The following is a 19,699-nucleotide window of genomic DNA, read 5'->3' on the forward strand; positions in this document are numbered from 1 at the left end:
ACTTGGTGAAAATCATGTAAATTATTTATACTCAGGCAAAAATATATTAACCAAAAGGTCGGTTGCAGCACCTGAGAGTACGGGTTTGCATTCATTCGGATTGCACGAAAAAAAAATTTATAAAATCTTGACACTGCTTGTAAAATAATCTAAAAAAAAACAGTGATTTATATTAATTTTTATGATTTTTATTAAGAATTAATTCATAGAATATGAAACTAAAATATTAAGTAGAGGCTTTTGCAATAAAGAAAAACGGCCCGATCAATTTTGAATTTTGATGATAGTTTTTTTTATTGCATTAATTTGTAGTCCATTCCAAAATATAAAAATTAACTTATTGGGTAAAATTATTTTAATTTCTTAAATGGGAATTTTACTCAAAATTGGGAAAATTTCTGAAAATCGCCTCTATTAAGAGGGAAAAATATAATCTATAGGTCAGTTGTCATCTAAAATTTACATCGATCTTATTGGAAAAGGTTGAGAAGTTTTTATTATAAAGTGTAGAATAGTTTTTGATGAAAATCAATTAATGAATTTAAACATGAAGAAAATAAATAAATAGATTTTTTTTTTTATATTTAGCATTGCCATTTATTTCCGTTTTCACTGCTCTCAATTCTTTCAAAACGTACAAAATGACGATTTTTTTTTCAATAATTATAATTTTCATCAAAACAATCCAATTTTTGTGTGTTTTCAGATGACGAGTACTGCTCGTTGGTGCGCGATATTCCACCGTACGACGCGGGTCGACGGATGCTCGACCTCGCCGACATGGCTGTGTTCGACTTCCTCACCGGCAACATGGACCGGCACCACTACGAGACCTTCAGGCCCTTCGGCAACGCCACCTTCCCGCTGCACCTGGACCACGGCCGCGGCTTCGGCAAACCCTTCCTCGACGAGACTTCCTGTCTCGCGCCCATTTACCAGTGCTGCACCATCCGAAGGGACACCCTCGCCAACCTACTCAGGTCAGTTCACTTAATTTAATGATAATTAATTTTGGAAATGAAGCGATCGGGCTTTTCCTCGTTGCAAAAATTGTCATTATTAAAAAAAAAGACTCTACCAGTTTCGGTCACGGTGTGAGACCCTATTTCATGAGCAAGAGAAGGAATGATTTGGGTGAGACTGTTCATGAAAAGTTACCATTTTGAAATTAATCTATGTTGTTGTGGTTGGAAAAAGATGCTTCCTCCTAAATTTTCAGCTAAAATTATTGGGTGCTTTTCCGGGAAATCAGATTTTTCCAAAAACACAAAAATGCAATTATCTCCGCTCCTAATATGAATAAATGTATGATCTTTTCATGTTCAGACGTAACAACCCCCCCGACAACTTTGCCATTGACAAATCTTGCGTAGGTCAAAGGTCAAGGTCACTAAATTGCAAATTTCACTTTTGAACGCAATTTTCGCAAAGAAGCACCCCTCAGATTTTTTTGCAGTATAGAAAAACATGTAGCCCCAAGTGTGTAAAAAAAATACTTGATTTTCAGAACGGTAACTTTTACCGTTTAATTTATAATAATAACTGAATATTAAAAAACAGCGAAAAGTCGCTTTTTCCTCAATAGAAAATAATTTTCAACCAGTGATAACTTTGTTTCTGTTACAGAAACGACAAAATGTATAATGGCAATAATTGTTTGTCTTGACTTTTTGCATCCGACCATGTGTCATTCTAGATGTTCAGGTCACCTAAGGTTATTGACCTCGGTGACATGTGACCTTTGAAACCGATTTTGCAAATTTTCTGTGCAGAAAATAACAAAACGTAATTAGTTTTTGTAAAACAATGACATAATATTACAAAATGGTCACACCCATTAAAAAAAATCAGCAAAATTTTAACATGTCAATTTCTTGAAAAAAAATTAATTTTTACCACATTTTTACAATATGCTGCTTTTTTCTCAAATTTTAATTTACAAATTAATTACGAACAACTAGCCAATAATTTTTTATAATAAACAAAAAGTACATAATATTACAAGAAGAACATTTAACAAAATAAATGTACATTAAATAAAATAAAGTAGCGGCTTAACAAATTTTAGAATTAAAATTTTAAGATTCGCAAGAAGAACATCTTAATTTTAGAACAATTATGGGTTGAAACTTCAATTAGATGGACACTGAATTTTGATTAAGTTTTAATTAAAATAAATTAACAAAAATTGTTTTAAATAGTATTAAACTGAAAACAAAATAACTTTTTCTTCTTCTTGTTTGTCATTTGTTAGAATTTTAATTAACTTGAAATTAACAATTTATCCTTATTCCTGTGCTCTTTGTTAAAGTTGTAAATTTCCCTTTGAAAACCTTTTGCATCGGTGAGCTTACGTGCCGCATACATAAAGTTGCAACTTTTCGAATTTATGACACGAGTTGTTTTGAGCACAATAAAAATATAATTGTTAACATGCCACCTGCTGTGAGTGGCGAACTTTTCCCATCAATATGCACAAAATTTGTGTGTGTGTGTTTGTGATCATAAAACAGAGACGCGCGCGCCGTTAAAACTATAGCTCTAGGCGAATAATTTTCGTTTTCCAGCGAACAAGAAAAAAAGTTATATGTTTACGACCTCTTGACTCGCGTACACGCCACTCGCTCACCGCATGCAGCTCGTTTTAATTTGGAGAAAATTCGGGCGAAGAATTAAAAGCCGGCCGAGTATGTGCGCGTCTCTTTTGGTCTCGCTCGGCGCCGCAGATTTAATTTGCTGCAACAATTTCTTGATATCTGCGAACGGCAAATCCCTCGTGGGACAAGGCTGGAAATTTGATCAGGCACGGACTGCGCAGAATATTTATATATTTTGATATTATGTAAGTTTTTTAGCATTTATTAAATCTTAATTCAAGAAAGGGGTTGAATTTAAAAAAATTAACTTAAATTTAAACTCATAAAAATTATGTCGATTTGAATTTTAAGTCGGCTATTCCTGGATGAGTTTTGTAAGTTGTTTATTGTTTAAAAAAAAAACAATATCCTGATTCCAAATTTTCTTAAACTCACAAAACCCATCAAGGAAAAGAGATTTTAAATTCAAATCACCATGAATCAATCCTCGATCGTGAAATTGTACTACAAAACCATAAAAATTAGCTTATAAAACTTTTTTTAATTTTGAAAATGATGAAATTTATAAAAAATTATTTCCATCAAGAAATCATAATACATAAAAAATTAATTTTTAAGGAGTTCTAATTTGTGCATGTTTACATTGTGTAAACATTGTGTAACATTCTTTAATTTAAAATGAACACTGCTCAATTCTTTCTATTTCTAGGTAACATAATTTTTTTAATTTTGTAATGCATATTGTTATATGTTTTATTTTTTCTTTAATTTTATTTTATTTCACTATAATTAATTTATTAAATTGTATTATTATAATTTATTTTTTATTTTTTACTTTGTTTTTTAATTTAATTTTATTTTACTATATAGTTTATTTATTTATTTATTATAATTTATTTAAATTTAATTATTTTATTTTATTTTGTTCTTTAATTTCATTTTATTTTACTATAATTTATTTATTAGATATTTTTTATTATAAATTATTTTATATTTGTTTATTTTATTTTGTTCTTTAATTTCATTTTATTTTACTATAATTTATTTATTACAAATTATTTATTATAATTTATTTTATTTTTGTACTTATTATTTTTATTTATTTTATACTGTTTTGTACAGTTTTTGTTAGAACATGGTTAGAAATTTGATTTTTTTAAATTTATGTATTAAATCATTTTATTTCATACAACAAATTCAGTCCGTGCCTGCCAGATCGGTCCTTGCCGGTGGAATTTGAAATTGTAGTTCGACTGCCGCAAAGTGACTGCACGTCGCTGAATTATTACCCCGCTGTGTGCTCGCGCATTATTGCTGAAAAGCTTTTACTATTGCAAAAGGTCGTCAAAGTGTCGCACACGGAGACGCGGCCCTGCTTTTACTTCACCTCAAATAGCCGCCGCCGCACGTGTAATCAAAGCTGGGCCATTAGGACCCTTTACGCGCCGCAGCTTTATTTTCCATTTTACTTTTATTGTCGGCCGCCGCAGCCGCACCGAGGATGGAGAAAATAAAATTCCCTTTGCTCGAAGGAGTTAAACAGAAAATTAAAAAAAAAAACAATGCTCTGGATTGCAAAACTCACTGAAAAATTGTTGCGGTCGTTACGAAAAAATAAAGATTTAAAATTGAACACAAAATTTAACTTTTTGACTAATAAGCGTTTTTTTTCACTGAAATTTTGACGTTTTGAAATTAAAAAATCCTGCTACAAAATGTCGTTTTTAATTAATTTTTTAACAAAATCTGTTAGATTTTGTTTTTGCGCCGTTCTGGGGCGTTAATTGCGTGAGAAATCCAATATTTTGATTGCGAGAAAACGCGGCGCGACAAGGGTGAGAGTCAAAGAGGCGTCTCTGTCTCTCTGTAATTTAAAAATGATCAAAGCAGCAACAATTACGCTTTGTCTGCACCTGCCTCTGTGTGTGTGTTTTTGGTCCTCGGGTTTCTGAAACGAAAGAGACTCGTCGGGAAAACGCCTCTGCCTGCCTAATTAGACTCGTCGTATTTACTCAACTTTATGCTCGCCTGCTTTCCCCGCTCTTAATTAGACTCGGTTAATTATGGAAGAGGCAAAATTAATAATTTTTGCGGCGCGCGCGGCCACTTGATGATCTGTTCGTGCGAAATTTCGATTTGCAAAAAAAAGGCAGCACGAACTTTTCAAACATAGAAAACGGATAATTACATATCTGAGTACGAAAGGAGAGCCGCAGTTGGTTCGAAGAAGAAGATCATGCTCGGCTGCGCAATTGCTCTCTGGCTCAAGTTGTTTCAATTAAACGAATGGCGGCGACGAGAGCGAAAAGGAAACTTTGTTTGTGAAACGCGCGCGGTTTATCTTTCCCTCAGCAGTCTGTTCAGTTTTGTTATCTCTGCGACGAGGAGAAATATTTGAACTTCCCAAGCAAAAGCAAAGTAATCTGCTTCATTAACCGATTTGAACAAATTTGCACTTGGTCTGGTTAAAAGGTTTTGCTAAAACCCACCAAATATTATATTTATTGATAAATCACAGAGGCAATCACTGCCCATAATTCCACAGAGAATGCAAATAAATTTGAAAAAAGAGCGAAAGAAAAATTCAGTTTATTGTAATTGAATAATGCAAATATTGAGAAATTATATAAATGAAACATTGAAAATTAAAAATATCAGTGTTAAATAAAATTAGAAGAAATTGACACTCGATGAGATATTCATGGAAATGAAGAGATTTGGCTTTTCCTTGTTGCGAAAATTGTTTATATTCAAAAAACAATACCGCTTTACCAGTTTTGGTCACGGTCTGCGACCCTATTTCATGAGCAAGAAAAATACAAAAATCAGCAAAATTGAAAAAAAAACTCCCCCATTTTAACATGGGTTGATTCTTGAATTGGTTTTAAGATTTCAATTTTTATGTTAAAATGTGGTGTTTTTTCAATGTGCTGAATTTTTTATTGTTCTTACTCATGAAATAGGGTCAAAGACCGTGACCAAAACTGGTAAAGCCATTTGTTTTTGAGTAAAAACAATTTTTCAACGATGAAAAGCCTGACATCTTCATTACGATGCTAAATAAAAGGCTAAGATTTTGATCTGGAAAAAAATTGAACTTAAACTCTCTCTTGTAATTTAATTTGAATTTTAGTAAAGAATTGTCAGATTTGCTTGAATTGATTTAAATTTGAATTTATCCAATTAAATCAATCATATTTTAAAAAAACGAAGTTTTCACAGGCTTCCCAGGTCCTGTTGTTAGAAAAAATGCAATGAAATTTTAAATTATGAACTGATTATCAAGAAATACTTATGAAAAGGTCAAAATTCAACACCTGAAACTGCGAAGAAGTTCTTTGGGAAATATTTTTCCTTTTTAATTAAGTGAAAGATGAAACATTATTATTTTAAAAAAGAAATTGTGATATTAGGTTTAAAAAAGATGAAATCCGGTGAAATAGGTAATTTTCCCTGTAAATAAAAACGCCAATTTAAACTTTTTAAAGGTAAATTTTGTCTTGATTATTATATGAGATGATCATGGCTTTTCCTCGTTGCAAATTTTTTTTTGTTTTTGAATAAGAACAAATTTTTTGCAACGAGGAAAAGCCCGATCTCTTCATTTCCTTGATTATTATATTTTATTGTTTATTGATTTTCAAAACAATTAGGTTAAAAAACTAAGCTGACCACCAATTTTCCTCACCCTTCATTAAATTGATACTCAAAATCAGGCCCCCTCAAAAACATAAACTTTTACGCCTTCACTAGAAGCAACTTTATTAATCCTGATAGACACCTGGTTGATTATTCAAATTTATAAACGCTTCTCTCGACTCTTGCCTCGCTTGACAGTCGAACATTCCAATCCAATTACCGACGCCACTTGATAAATCGCTAAATAGGTAATGAGCAGAGCGAGCGAGTTGGCGGCCGTTTTGCGCCACAGGTGGTGCTGACGGAGACGGACTGAGCGCGCCTCGGCCTAATTGGACCATCAAAGGCGCGCAGCCGACAAGCCGAGGAATGAAAGAATGACGCGTGTCTATCAAATAGTCAGACGCAGCCGCTGCAGATGATTCGGGGCCGGTGCGCTAATTAATTATTAAGCGAGCGAGCGCTCCTCTCGTCGGCAAACACGGCAAATTAGCACGCGCGCGTTAATATTGTACAAATCTCTTCTTTCTTCCGTCCGTGTTGATACAGAGCGAACAATGCTCGAGCAAGGTACGGTGGAGAATTCGCTCCGCCTGCGCACAATTAAAAGCACACACACGAGACTCCTCCGCGCGTTCAGGGAAAAGCGCGTCAACACTTTTAGAAACTGTGCTCGTCGGTTTTTCAAAAACCGGATTTCTTCACTCCTTATAATCCACCGCGCTGGTTGATGAGCTCAGCAATGTTTGCTTTCGCATGTTTTACCTGGAAAAAAACGAAGCCAGAGAAAAAGAAATATATTTTTACTCAGTTTTTGTAATTCTGCTTTTCACTGAAAATGTTCACGAGCATTGCTAATAAAAATGCACAAAAGAAAATAAATTTTTATCCAAGTTTATAATGCTAGAAAAATTCATTTAAAGTTTTTTCTTTTGAAACTACAAAATTGTCTGATTTACATAATTATTTACTTTTATTCATAACAATTTTTTGTTAAGGACTGTGACATTATTTCATGAAAAAATTTGTAAAAAACTGCACAAAGAAAAGACATTTCCACTGCTCTTAATCAAGAGCCAGATCTTCTCTCCAGTTAAAGTTTTCAATTACAAGTTTTAACACAGATTTATCGAGATTAGTCAAGCCCGGTTTTTTTATAATTCATTCATAGTTAATTTTTGCAATTAATCAGCAAAAAGAATGAAAAACTCATAATTCTAATTTATTTTTCCCTCATTTTCATCTTTCATCCTATCAATGAAAAAGTGTTAAATAGAATTCTATTTTCAAAATTTCCTGAAAATTTTCGGATTCTTGCAGTTTTTCTATTTCTCCTTTACATTTGCACCTCAGACTTGTAAATTTTGCACTTTGCTCACCACAAAAGAGCGATTTCGCCTGCGAAAGCACGTCAATTCCTTGAGGAGCGCCTGCAGGACGGCGAAATATGCAACCGGCAGGGCAGGCGTGCGTTGCGGGTCGGCGCGCGTCTATAAATCTGGCCGTGCGCGCGGTGAAATATTCATGGCTCGGCCCGCGGGGCGGCCGTAAAGTTTTCTTTTGAGGGAAATAAAGCGGGCGGCCAATGAGTCAATTGGAGAGACTCGATTATTTATTTACGCGGCGCCAAATCAAATAAGCCCGAGCGAGGCAAACCACAAAAAGAGCCGACGAGTGACACATAATGGGGCTCCACGGGCCGAGACGCATGAATAAGGAGAGCCTGCGACGCTGAATTATGCACGAGGCCGGCGAAAGATGAGCTCGCCGCCCTCTCGCTCGAGCGATTAAATTTGCAGCGGCTTAAATCCTTCCGACGACCGTCTCGGATTTACCGCTGATAATGGAGTCACTTGATAATGAGACTTGAAAGAGACCAAAGTTCAGAGTTCGGATTATAAATTTATTACGCGTCTTAACGTCAATAAGCTCTTATTTTGTGTCGGGGTAAACTCGGCACTTCCTCGAGCGGCCACTGATGGTGCTTGCTGCACCATTCGTGGCCGAAGCTGAGAGACAGACAGGGCATCAGGTGACAGAGCAGCAAGATTGAAAGAGAGTCGTTTATGAGTAGCCAAGTGACACAGTTGCGTTTTGTAATATGTGCAAAGAAAAAGGCTAATTAATAACAACCAACATTTTAAAGTAAGTAATTATCGTTTCAATCAATGCTAGCCACCCCATACCAACGATGACCGAACATTTCCCGACAACTGGCGCCCAACTAACAGCCCCCGAAACCCTCCACCCAACGTGCATCCTTGCTTAGCAACAAGCCACATTCGGCGGCCATTATCCCGGAGACAAGCCCCACGACTACCTATCATGACGACTTCTTTTCCCATTCTCTTCACTGGCCACTCTGAAGAAGAGTGTTTCAGTCGCCAAATGGCTCTCCTTCAGGAAGAAAATCGCGCCCTGAAGGCCAAGTTGGGCCATGGCTCTGGCTAGGGGTTCCAACTTCCCTCCTTATTTTTCCTTATTTTTTGAATCAAAATTACCAAAATTAACAAATATACGCCTTGGAACCCAAAAATCAAGCTAATCAACCCCTAACACTAATTCCCCTTCCATTTTCCCCTTCCCCTACTGCTCAAATCCAATGGGCCCAATCCACCCAATTTTTAATGACAAATCCGGGTGTCTTTGAAATGACCCTCGCGATGGGTGAATCCGGACCCTTAGTGGCTTTCCTCATCGGCGAGTCGGGTGTTAATCCGCGCCCGACGCAACCCCGGAAGGCCCGGTATCTCCAAGCACCACCCTCCCGCGGAGTCAAATTGAAACCCATTGACGATTAGGCTTCATTCGAGGGGACGATGACCCCGTAAGGTCTCAAAAAAATGGTGGCACGGTTTCTGATCCCGATTCCAATCCCGCCAGCGGGGGCCCGGTATCTCTGACTCTCCCTCAAGCCTCATTGTCAAAGGAACACCTCAGTCAACCAAAAAAAAAATAATAATAAAATAATTTCTTGCCAAAACAAAACACAGAAATCGAGTAGACAAAAAAAAATAGAGTAGAGCAAAATAGAGTAGAGCAAAATAGATTTGAAGAAAAATTAGATTAGACTGGGAAAAATAGACAAATAGAAAAAAAATGGGAGTAGAGTCAAAGCAAAAAGTAGAATAGAAAAACCTAGTTTAAATTGAAGTTCAATTATCAGAACCAATTTTAAATTTCCCCAAAACCGACAAATGAAAAAAAAAACCAAACACTAAAATTCTTCTCAGTTTCAGAATGCTCTTGAACCATGGTGCCTTGACCAACATCTAATTAACAAAAAAAATTTCCAAATTACAGGAACCATATTCGCCTCTTCAAGGCGACCCCATTCAATTTTAGAGGGTAAATCATGAGCACTTTAATTCCCTTTTTCTTAGCTTTAAACACTCGTCAACAAATTAATTTTAAACCAATCACACAATACACAAATGAAACACAAAACTGTCAATCAAAATTCACGAACAAACTGTACTTTCGGCAAATCAAAAAATTAAAATGTAACACAACACAAACAGGTGCGTGAAACAAATTTATTTTCAACTCGCTCAAATCATTGCTTTGCGCAAAAAATTGGAGTTCAGTCCTTCTCAATTTTGGTTCTCAAAACCACATTTCATCCCTCCACTACAAAAAAAAAAAAATGCGTCTCCAACTCGTAGGTATATCTGCTTCTGTTGTCCCGGGGGGGAAACGCCAGTTTGCTATGGGACCTTGTCCACCCCATTTAAGCAATGCCTGCCCTGGGTAGCAGCGGAAGTAGAGAAAACTGCTGAGAAACAACTCCTATTTCTTGCGCAACGCACCCCAAGAATTCGACAATTAAAATTTTAATTTCAAAAACAATTAAATTGTACAACTAAAATTAACTTCTCAAATTAATTCGACACAAATACCCTCCAGTGCTCAATTGAAAATGCATCTTTAATTTTAAGTTTTGCTCAATTGAAAATGTATCTTTCAATTTATGTGTTCTATTGACAATGTGTATCTTTAAAATTAAATTGTTGTCCTCATGTCACCGATGATCTTGTCTCCTCTCAGCCGGGGAGGTGTCGGGGTAAACTCGGCACTTCCTCGAGCGGCCACTGATGGTGCTTGCTGCACCATTCGTGGCCGAAGCTGAGAGACAGACAGGGCATCAGGTGACAGAGCAGCAAGATTGAAAGAGAGTCGTTTATGAGTAGCCAAGTGACACAGTTGCGTTTTGTAATATGTGCAAAGAAAAAGGCTAATTAATAACAACCAACATTTTAAAGTAAGTAATTATCGTTTCAATCAATGCTAGCCACCCCATACCAACGATGACCGATCGTTTCCCGACATTTTGAATTCAGAAAATGTTAGTGTCTAATTTTTGGTATTTCTGGTTAATTTCTTCCAATTTCGAAAACTTTAGATAGAATATCACTTTACCAATTCAACTTTTATGCAGAAATCGAGCTCAGAAAACAAATTAAAATGTCCAAATTTGAAAATTTTATTTCTTTTTTAATCCAAATTTTTTCTAATTAACCGATTCCCGATTCCATAAATTAATGATTTTTATGTATTAAATTGAAAAATTTGTTTAAAATATTAATTAATTGTAAACCAAAATCCTAATCTGTTTTGAATAAATTAAGTTTTTCAACTCTTTTTATATAAACTTACGGGAAACGAGTCCAAATTTCCAAATCTCAACTTCTGATTGAAAATCTTAATTTTTAAAAACTGATTAGATCAGAATTTTTGTTTCCAAAAAACTAATTTTCTGAATAAAACTTCAAAAAACCAATACAAACGGCAACATTATTTGTCGCGATTTTGAAGTTTCAAATGGGAAAAATAATATAGTATATTTTGGATACAAAAATCCTAATCTGTGTTTAGAAAAATCAAGATTTCAAATAAAAAAAAGTTGAAATTTATACCTTCTGAGCATTGTTTTCTAAATCCACGATAAGTATCTTTTATAAAAATTAAGTTAAAATAAATTAAAAACTGAAATTCACGTATCAACGCAAGCGCAACTTCACTGAAAAAATTAAAAAAGATTACTAAAAAATAAACAAAACATAAATTTATTTGGCTTAATTGAAATTTTAACAACGCATTATTTTATTTAATTTTATTCATTTTTAAAACAATTATTTCTTAACTTAAAATCAGTACCTTTAATTTTGCTTAAAAAAGCAATATAAAAATATTCAATTGAGAGAAACATTTACAAGATCACAATGAGTTTCAAATTTTAATTTTTTTATAACAATTTCTTGAATATTTTTGTTTCAGGTTCCACAACGGTCCAAAGAAGCTGAGCGAGCTGATGCGCGAGTCCATGTCTCGCGACCCTCTTTCCCCGATCCTGTGGGAGCCCCACTTGAAGGCCCTGGACCGCAGGGTGCAGATCATCCTGCTGTCGATCAGGGACTGCATCTCGCACAGCGGCTCGCCCGACTCGGTCATCATCAGCGAGTTCAACTACAACGGCAACACCAGTCAGGACGAGAGCCGAGCGGGCAGCCGACAGGCTTGAATGAAAATTTCCACCGTCGCCGATTTCGGTTTTTTTTCTGGTAAAAGCTAATAATTAGTTTATTATTTCAATTGTCTCAAAAAAACGCACACGCTTGAATAGAATTATTTTGAAGAAAAACGTGAGTATGGCGAGGAGAAGAAAAACAGTAATCGGCTGCGGGTGAGAAATAATGTGGAACTATAAAAAAAAAGGAAAAGTCAGACTTTGCACCATCTCCTGTGCACACAACTATATTTATATAATTATATTATTGTAATATGAAAAATGCTAATTGAAAAAAGTGCGTGTTTGAACTGACCGACATATCAAAACACTCGTCCATATCTTGAATAATCAAATCGATGAGTGAAAATCGTAGTTCTGGGGAAAAACTCTCTGTACGTAATTTGATCATTTTTGGTGGTTAATTAAAATAGAAAAAAAATAATGTAATATGAGCGATTTTTTTACAACATAGGTGGAGAAAAACGTGTTCAGTTGAAATGTTTTTTAAACTTGCGGCTGTGATGTTCAAATAAGAAACATTGAGTAGAAGCCATTTTTTTATTCAACGCGAATCTAGTGAATTCATTCAAAGAGGGCAAATGATTAACACAAACTTATAAACTAACGAAACACAATGTAAATTTTGTATTCGGTTAATTTTCATCTCTCCCTGCCAGAAAATATTTCGTTCGATCGTGCTCAAGACGTACGTCTGTCTAGTCTGAATCAAAAAATTATATATTATTTCAATTCAAATTGAAGATGTTGGTTTTCCGCGAGTCCCAGGAAGCAACGAACTTTGATTGGCTGGAGAGACTCGCCATTGAAATAAAATAACCCTGTAGTTACCAAACGCTGACAAGATGCTGATTCCTATTACAACTTTTTTATTTGCATTTTTCGACGAGAAGCTCTTTCTTTATATCAAAGAAACCCAGTTTTGACTTGTCGAAAGTAGGTTTTTGTCCTTGTTTCAAAAAAAAAAAAAATCATGGCTTTTAATGTTCCTAGACCTTCCAAACGCCATTATTCACTTTCAAAAATTTATGGTACTAATAATCTTTATATATTTTATAATGCTGATGATTCTGTTGCAATCTCTTTGTTAACATTTTGGGGATTAATCGATAAGTGCACTTTAGCGTTTAAGAAAATTGTGTCCGGAAATTATTTTGCTGAAGTGATCTCGGTGAAACAATTGCACTAATTTGGATACTGCACTAACGAAAAGCATGCCTGTGAGACACACACATCTTAAGTTTTAAGGAGACATAAGTGGAAAGTTGTATATTGATGTTGAATAAATGAAGAAAATATTGTGTATTATTCAAAACGTTTTATTTGTAAATACAGATAATCTACTTCTCCGGTTCCTCTCCGTCCGTTTTCAAATTTGTGTAGAGTCTGGCGATGGCTCCATCAGGTGTGATCGTCCGACCGTAAAAATCTGGTCCTTTTCTGGTGCGCTCGATGTTCACTTTGGTGACCCAAATGTCGAGCAGGGACGTGTAAGGACCAAGGGCGTGTTGCGAATGCAGCGGAGGCGACATGGGCGAGTCTGTTGTCGCTCTTATGACGCTGACTCGCTGAAGACTCTCGTCTGAACCACCATACCTGAAAATTTTTTAATTTCATTTAATCCGTTTAAAAAAAATCGTCTTTAAAAAACTTACGGATCCAATTCTCTGAGGGCTTGGTCGAGGCCCACTTTGTCATCGCGACTTTTGCTCTTGGGCACGTCGGGCTTGTTGCGGCACTCGAGGAGGCAGCTGAGCACTTTCCGGTGATTTTCCGAGTTGCAGTTTGCCCGGATGTACGTTTCCAACTCATTCCACAACGTTCGGTACTGCTCATCCCTGCACAAATCGAATTTGGCAAATTTTCTAATAATTTAATTCCATTTCTAACCTTTTTGGACCTTTTCCTTTGTGGCCCATGGTGGGGGGATTGAGGGGTTCGTGTCTGGACTCGAGGCCCACCAGGTTGAAAATCACATGTTGACATTGCATCACCTGCTCGTCTGTGATCTCTTCCTCGGCGACGTAACCCAAAAGAGGATCCAAGTGCTAAAAATTATCCAAATTTAGTTTCCTGTTTATAAAACAGACAATTTTCTATTAACGACCACACTTTTGCATCAATTGAAGTAAAGTTACAGCTATTTTAAATAATTTCTTCATTGAATTCCAACTTTTGCTGTGCAAAATTAATGATAATTTCACTACTATTGATGCTACAGCAACACTCGGTACCAAAATGCCAAATTTCATTCACGTCAGTTGACCTTTATCAAAAGTGTGGCTGTTTGAAAAAAAGTGCTAATAGAATTTTGAATTACTTGTCGCAAGTTGAAGATCATTGTGGACGAGATGGTCATGGGCCAGTACTTGGTGTACCTGTCCAGCCTTTTCTTCATTTGAAACACAGGCGAGTCCTCGATGGACTGGGTGCTTGGTCTTTTCAGAGGAAGCAGTTTGTTGGCTCTCATAATTGCAGCAAAATCCTAAGAAGCAATTAACTTTTTACAAAATTTTATTTAAAAAAATTTACTGTGATTCTGTAGTCCGTGACGCGCCCTCCGGAGCCCTCACTGATCGACGGAGGGTCTTCGAGAACACTCCTGGTTGTTGACAAGGTGTGGATGAAAATCTCGCCACCATGGGCAGCCAGCAAATGGGACATGACCTTGCCTCCAGTCCTCCTCGGCATCTCGAGCATCACCGAGCGGCCACTTAAGAGGAAGTTTATGAGACACGAGGAGGGCCGGCTGTTGACATCGACCGGTGTGATTCTCTGCATCATGGTGCAGTGTTGCAGCTCCACAGCCGCACTTCCTCTCGGCGTGCACCACTTCAGAGTGACCGTCTCGTAATCCGAGCCTTCACGAAGTGCTCGTATCAACGATGTGTCATAGGATCCTATCAGAACAGAAATTTTCATTAACCAATGAATTATTTCATAGTAAATTAAAGATTATATGATTTTTTTTTCAAACAAAATTTAGATGAAATTTAGTAACAAACAATTATTTCTGAAATAACTTCTAAAATTTCCTTATTTTTCTAAACTTTAACTCAAATTACATGAAATTCAGTTAGTAAACATGATTTTATCAACTACCTCCAAGAATTGACTGGTGCGATGATATCGGGTGGAAAATTTCAACGTCGTAGTTTGCAGACGAGCTGGCATTTTGCTCCTCTTTCATCGGGATGCCAGTGACCGTCGTTGACGCCAAATTGTAGTGATTAAGAATCAGGCTGGACAGTTTTGTGGACAAAAATCCACCGGCCTGAATCGAGTGCGCTTCCACGGTTAAAACTGGAGACATCTATGAATTTTTTTCTATGAATCAAGTCCTATTAAAAAAAACTTTATTACCTCTCGAGGAAGGTGACCTCTGACATCACAATGCTGCCCGTTTGGAAACACATTGAGGACGACCAAGTGACAATGGTGGATTGGAATCAAACTGAGGATATTGTCAATTAGCAAGTAACCAATACAGAAATTTGGAAAGTTACTTGTCCGATCCGGTGGCAACCTTGTTCTGGTGGAGCAGCATGCTGAGGAAGTATTCCTCATAAGAGACGAGCTGCTGATCATCCCGGACCGAAGTCAGGCAAATCACCCTGGTCCTGTTTTGCACCTTGGAGGCGTTTTCGGTCAAGGACGTGCGCCGTTCGTGCTGCAGTTCCGAGCATTGACTGAGAAGTTCTATCGAGCTCTTCAGACCATGCACCACGGTGTGATCAGGCCGAGAAGGTGGCGGCGCCGGTGCACCCAGAGCCGAAAACTGGCTGTGCAGCTAAAAATAATAAGAAATTCATGATTATTTTGCAAATATGAGCCTACATTGAATCAGCAATCATCACATATATTTGAAAAAATTGTTTTTGAGTTTCTTCAACATGAAAGTTTTTTATTTTAGGGACGACGCACATTTGAACACAATTTAATCAAATGCGATCTTGGAACGCTAAAATAAAATCATCACGGATTGAGAGTTAGTCATCTTCAGACGCGCACTGATACAAATTATAATTTCGCCGCTTGAATCTCTTGACACTAGGGATGGAGGGCTCGTTCATGTTCTGAGCTGAACTATCGTCATCCTCTGTTATCCTCGGTGGTTCCTTGTCTTTGACTTCAGTGGTTTCCTCCAGTGTTCGGTCTAATTCTCCTTCCTGCTCATCTTCGGTTAATTTCGGGCTTGGTAGAACAAGACTTGATCTGTAAAATATCAAATATTTGATAATTTTTAAACCTTGTCAAAATGACTTGCCTGCTGGGCGTGCCTGACGTTGATATGGACCACAGAGAACTGGGACCGTCGTCGGTCTCTTCACCCGTCTCTTCTTCATCGTCGCCCCTCGGTTTGGCTATGAACGGGGATCCAACCCCTCTGACCCCGCCATTCAACACCATGGGGTCGTCGATGCCCAGACACTCGCACAGCGTGGTTGTTTGTGGATTCACGCTCGGCCCGATTGAGTTTCGTTGTTGCCGACTGGCCGGATGCCCCATAGGGTCAAAGGGCGGCGCCGTGGGCACAAAGTTCAGTGGGATTTGCAGGTCGTCCTCGAAACGGGCCTTGACCGCGTCCATCTCCTCGGAGCTGGGGTTGAAAACCCAGCGGTCGGTGCCGCCAGGTCCAGGCATGTACTGGGTGGTGGCTTTGACGCTCAAGAGGTGGTTGGTCAGCAGCAGCACCGCCAGCCACTCCGGGTCGTAGCTCAGCTGTATTGGCTGCTCACTGTTGTGCGGGACATCGATTACCTGAAAACCAGAAATTTGATTTTTAATGTGTTACATAATACTTTTGGCTAGGTTCTTCAGTTTTTGCCACAGCACTTTTTTGCGATTAAGACACCTTTCAAGCCAAAGCACAGGTCGATTGGCAAGTAAGTGGTCATGGATTTATTTACACAAAAATCAGGTGAAAAGTTCACATAATTTGACAGATTTTGGAGTGGAAAAAATGCAAAAACAAACTTTCCTGGAAAAACGCTACTGTAGTTACTACTTGAAAATTAAATATCTTGGGTTCTAATTCAGATATACATAAATGCGGCTAGAACCAAAAATTTTCTTTATGCGTCTTCTAACACCCTGAGAGATCAAATTATTCAGAGGTAAAGGCCATTTTCTAGGAGTCACACTTACAAAAAAAGAAAATTGTATCTAAAATATGCCACCTTCAATTGATCTGAAATTTTTCCTACTATAGCCCTATCATTTAGGAATAAAATATTAAAAATTCAGAATGGCATATTTTTATATTTTTTTTTTATAAAAGATAAAATAAAACTAGGTTTTTAAAAAAAACCTGTATTTTTAACGTTTTGGCAATGGTTGGAAATTAATTTATAGAATATTTGAAAATTAAATAATGAATTGTCAGAAAAATTAAAAAAATTAACCAATATTAGATGCATACTTCCTTAAAATTTATTTTTGATCATCGGCAAAATATTAGAAATTCACATTTTTTTTAACTACGTGATTTATTTATAAAAAATCTAAAAAGGATACCATTCTGAATTTTAATATGTTGTTCCTACATGTTAGGACTCTCTTAAAAAAAATCAACCCAATAGAATGTGGAATTTTTTGCTAGAATTTTTTGCTCGTATGACCACTAGAAAATGACCTCTGAAGAATTGGACCTTTCAGGGTTGAAGATGAGGTATAAATACAATTTATGGTTCTAGCCACATTTCTGTATTGCAAATAGAACCCAAGATATTCAATTTTTTTAGTTGAAACTACAGAAAGGTCTTTTTTTGCTAACTTTTACAAGTTTTTTCAATGCCAAATCTGTCAAATTATGGTGTACTTTTCACAAGATTAATTTTTTTTTAAATAAATCCCTTGTTTTAGCTTGAGAGGTTTCATTAGCTTCTTGAACATAAAATATTTTAATTTTAATTTGACAATTTATTTTCGAAGCCAACCAACCTGGAGGAAATGTCTCCGGGGGAGGCATTTGTCAAGGGCAAGGAACTTGGTCACCCCCACTTGCTTGTCTCCATCGTCGTCGGTGACTGTGTGCGTCACTATGGCCGGGAACTTGACGTGCAAGTGCGCCGCAAACCAGTACTTGGGCCGGAGCACGGTGAGCAGCTCCTGAGAGGGCGCCGAGCCGAGCGAGTTGGTCAAAACCTCCTCTTTGAAAAAGGGTTTCGCTCGAAGCAGTTTGTCCACATCGCCAAAGTGGTAAACTCCACGAGGCCAGTCGTGAGAGAGGAAAATGTCAATCGGCTGCTGAAGCTGCTTTAAACTGCAATGAGAAAACCATATTAGATAAAAGTTTTAAATGGTATTTATTTTAAATTTTGATTAAATGTTTTAACTTAATTATAAAAAAATGTATACCGAAAAACATCAATGTTCCTTATGTGGTAGACGCTGCGTTTCGTCTCTTCCGAGTACGGTGGTTTCTCGTAGTGACCCTTCATGAAGTCCCTGCCCTTGTAGATGCCCGAAAGGCCGGCGATCCTGATGCCGGCGACGTTGACGCATCCCGCGTAGCCCAGGTAGTAGATGTTGGGCGCCGCCCAGCCTCCGTAGGGCAGCTCCTGCAGGTAGTTGGACGCCTCGTGGTTGCCGCCGATGAAGATGGTCAGCACGGGCGCCACCTTCTCGCCCGAGTAGTACTTGTAGAAGGTGCCCATCTCGCGGTACTTCTGCGGCACGGCCAGGCACGTCAGGTCGTCCTGGTTGCGCACCGACTGGAAGTCGCCGCAGCACAGCAGCAGGTCCACCTTGATGTTTTCCTTCTGCTCTAGCAGCGCCAGCGTCTCGTAGATCCGCTCCAGCTCGCCGTGCGCACATCCTTCGACGGCGATTTTCATGATTTATCTTCTTGCCGAAAATTCGAATCAGCGCATCACTCGGTGGACTCGACGACAGGCATGTTGGAAAACATCAACAAACCATTCGTGACGTCACTCGGTCGCAAAATGGCGCCAAATTCAAAATCATACCTTAAGAAATTCGTGGATTCTGTTCCAAATTGTCTCAAATATGGCTTAAATTAATTGAAGGATAATTAAAGAAAAATTTAATGGAAAAAGGTAAAACACAATCCAGTCTTTAAGATGAAAAATAAATGTAGACTGTGCACAATCTACGTTATCGGCTCATACAATGTTTTAAATTTTTTTCTGCATACATACATAAATCTGGACTGGAGTGGACTGTCAAAATTTTTTGTTCAAACTTCAAACCTCTGATGACTTACATGAGCCAGATTTTGTTGCGACACGCTCCATGTGTTCAGTCGGTGGGCTTTTGAGTCGCTGATGATGAACGAAATCTGAAAATATTTGGAAGACTTTTTACTCAAGTTTTACCTCTTCAAAATCAAAATTTTTCAGTAAAATTAACGCAGACACCAACCAACTTTCCGCTGGGGAAAATGTCCCAGACAACCCTGCAGTACTCGAGGGCCGACTCGACGCAGCACGTCCAAAGGGACTTGTCGATCGGCGCCAGCGGAATGACACCGGGCACTCGAGACTTGGAAAAGTCGAATTCGTGCGGGTTGTTGCAGCCGTAGTTGAAGAAGGGTGCGTGGTCGAGCACGAAGACGGTCTTGTGGTTCGACAAGTGCAACTTGTCGAAAGCCATCGTGCTCCGGCTCGGTCGAAAACTCGGGTAATATCAATATCACACAATTCCAGTCAATTGCATGCCGACGTTCGTCGTCAAAACTCTTTAAAATAAACAAGCTTCAATAACATGCCACGCCCACAAATACGCGGCGGCAAATTTTAATAACAAATGGCACGTGCTTGTCATTTTGTATGCCTGAAAATTGGACTTGTTTGAGAATCACATAAAATGTGTTCTTTGAAAATAAACATAGATTAAAAAAATTTCATTAATATATTGTAAATAATTAATTATTATTGATAAATACTTTCCTTTTTTATTTGACCTTTCTTGA

The 19,699-nt window shown here is 37.5% G+C and overlaps 3 protein-coding genes across 3 annotated transcripts in view; 1 reads left to right on the forward strand and 2 right to left on the reverse strand.

Moving 5' to 3' along the window:
* Positions 1–12,775, forward strand: part of LOC132194608 (extracellular serine/threonine protein CG31145) — a 74,250-nt gene extending 61,475 nt beyond the window's left edge. Inside the window, exons 6-7 of the mRNA XM_059615998.1 lie at positions 707–980; positions 11,514–12,775. Of these exons, the coding sequence (XP_059471981.1) occupies positions 707–980; positions 11,514–11,757 (518 nt within the window). The 3' untranslated portion in view covers positions 11,758–12,775. The remainder of the gene's footprint in view (positions 1–706; positions 981–11,513) is intronic.
* A 296-nt stretch (positions 12,776–13,071) lies between these two features.
* Positions 13,072–19,482, reverse strand: LOC132194607 (integrator complex subunit 13). The gene is made up of 10 exons (XM_059615997.1): positions 19,150–19,482; positions 18,992–19,066; positions 15,270–15,553; positions 15,127–15,217; positions 14,866–15,076; positions 14,296–14,663; positions 14,084–14,248; positions 13,654–13,811; positions 13,419–13,601; positions 13,072–13,359 (listed from the first exon to the last, which is right to left on the reverse strand). Exons 1-10 carry the CDS (start codon positions 19,378–19,380, stop codon positions 13,104–13,106), a joined length of 2,022 nt encoding a protein of 673 aa, XP_059471980.1. The 5' UTR covers positions 19,381–19,482; the 3' UTR covers positions 13,072–13,103.
* On the reverse strand, positions 15,433–18,680 carry LOC132194609 (lariat debranching enzyme). The gene is made up of 4 exons (XM_059616001.1): positions 18,124–18,680; positions 17,707–18,028; positions 16,031–16,524; positions 15,433–15,978 (listed from the first exon to the last, which is right to left on the reverse strand). The coding sequence occupies exons 1-4, from the start codon at positions 18,600–18,602 to the stop codon at positions 15,753–15,755; spliced, it is 1,521 nt and encodes a 506-aa protein (XP_059471984.1). The 5' UTR covers positions 18,603–18,680; the 3' UTR covers positions 15,433–15,752.
* Positions 19,483–19,699: the final 217 nt, after the last annotated feature.

This window comes from Neocloeon triangulifer, unplaced genomic scaffold, assembly GCF_031216515.1.
Source record: "Neocloeon triangulifer isolate White Clay Creek 2 clone unplaced genomic scaffold, ASM3121651v1 ptg000008l, whole genome shotgun sequence".
NCBI lineage: Eukaryota > Metazoa > Arthropoda > Insecta > Ephemeroptera > Baetidae > Neocloeon > Neocloeon triangulifer.

Coding starts and splice junctions, on each gene's coding strand:
- LOC132194609 (XM_059616001.1), bottom strand. CDS start 18,602: ATGAAAATCGCCGTCGAAGGATGTGCGCACGGCGAGCTGGAGCGGATC. Junction 18,029..18,123: donor AGGAACATTGATGTTTTTCG/GTATACATTTTT, acceptor TTCTCATTGCAG/TTTAAAGCAGCTTCAGCAGC. Junction 15,979..16,030: donor ACGTCAGGCACGCCCAGCAG/GCAAGTCATTTT, acceptor GATATTTTACAG/ATCAAGTCTTGTTCTACCAA.
- LOC132194607 (XM_059615997.1), bottom strand. CDS start 19,380: ATGGCTTTCGACAAGTTGCACTTGTCGAACCACAAGACCGTCTTCGTG. Junction 15,218..15,269: donor GTTGCCACCGGATCGGACAA/GTAACTTTCCAA, acceptor CAATATCCTCAG/TTTGATTCCAATCCACCATT. Junction 13,812..14,083: donor TGATCTTCAACTTGCGACAA/GTAATTCAAAAT, acceptor GATAATTTTTAG/CACTTGGATCCTCTTTTGGG.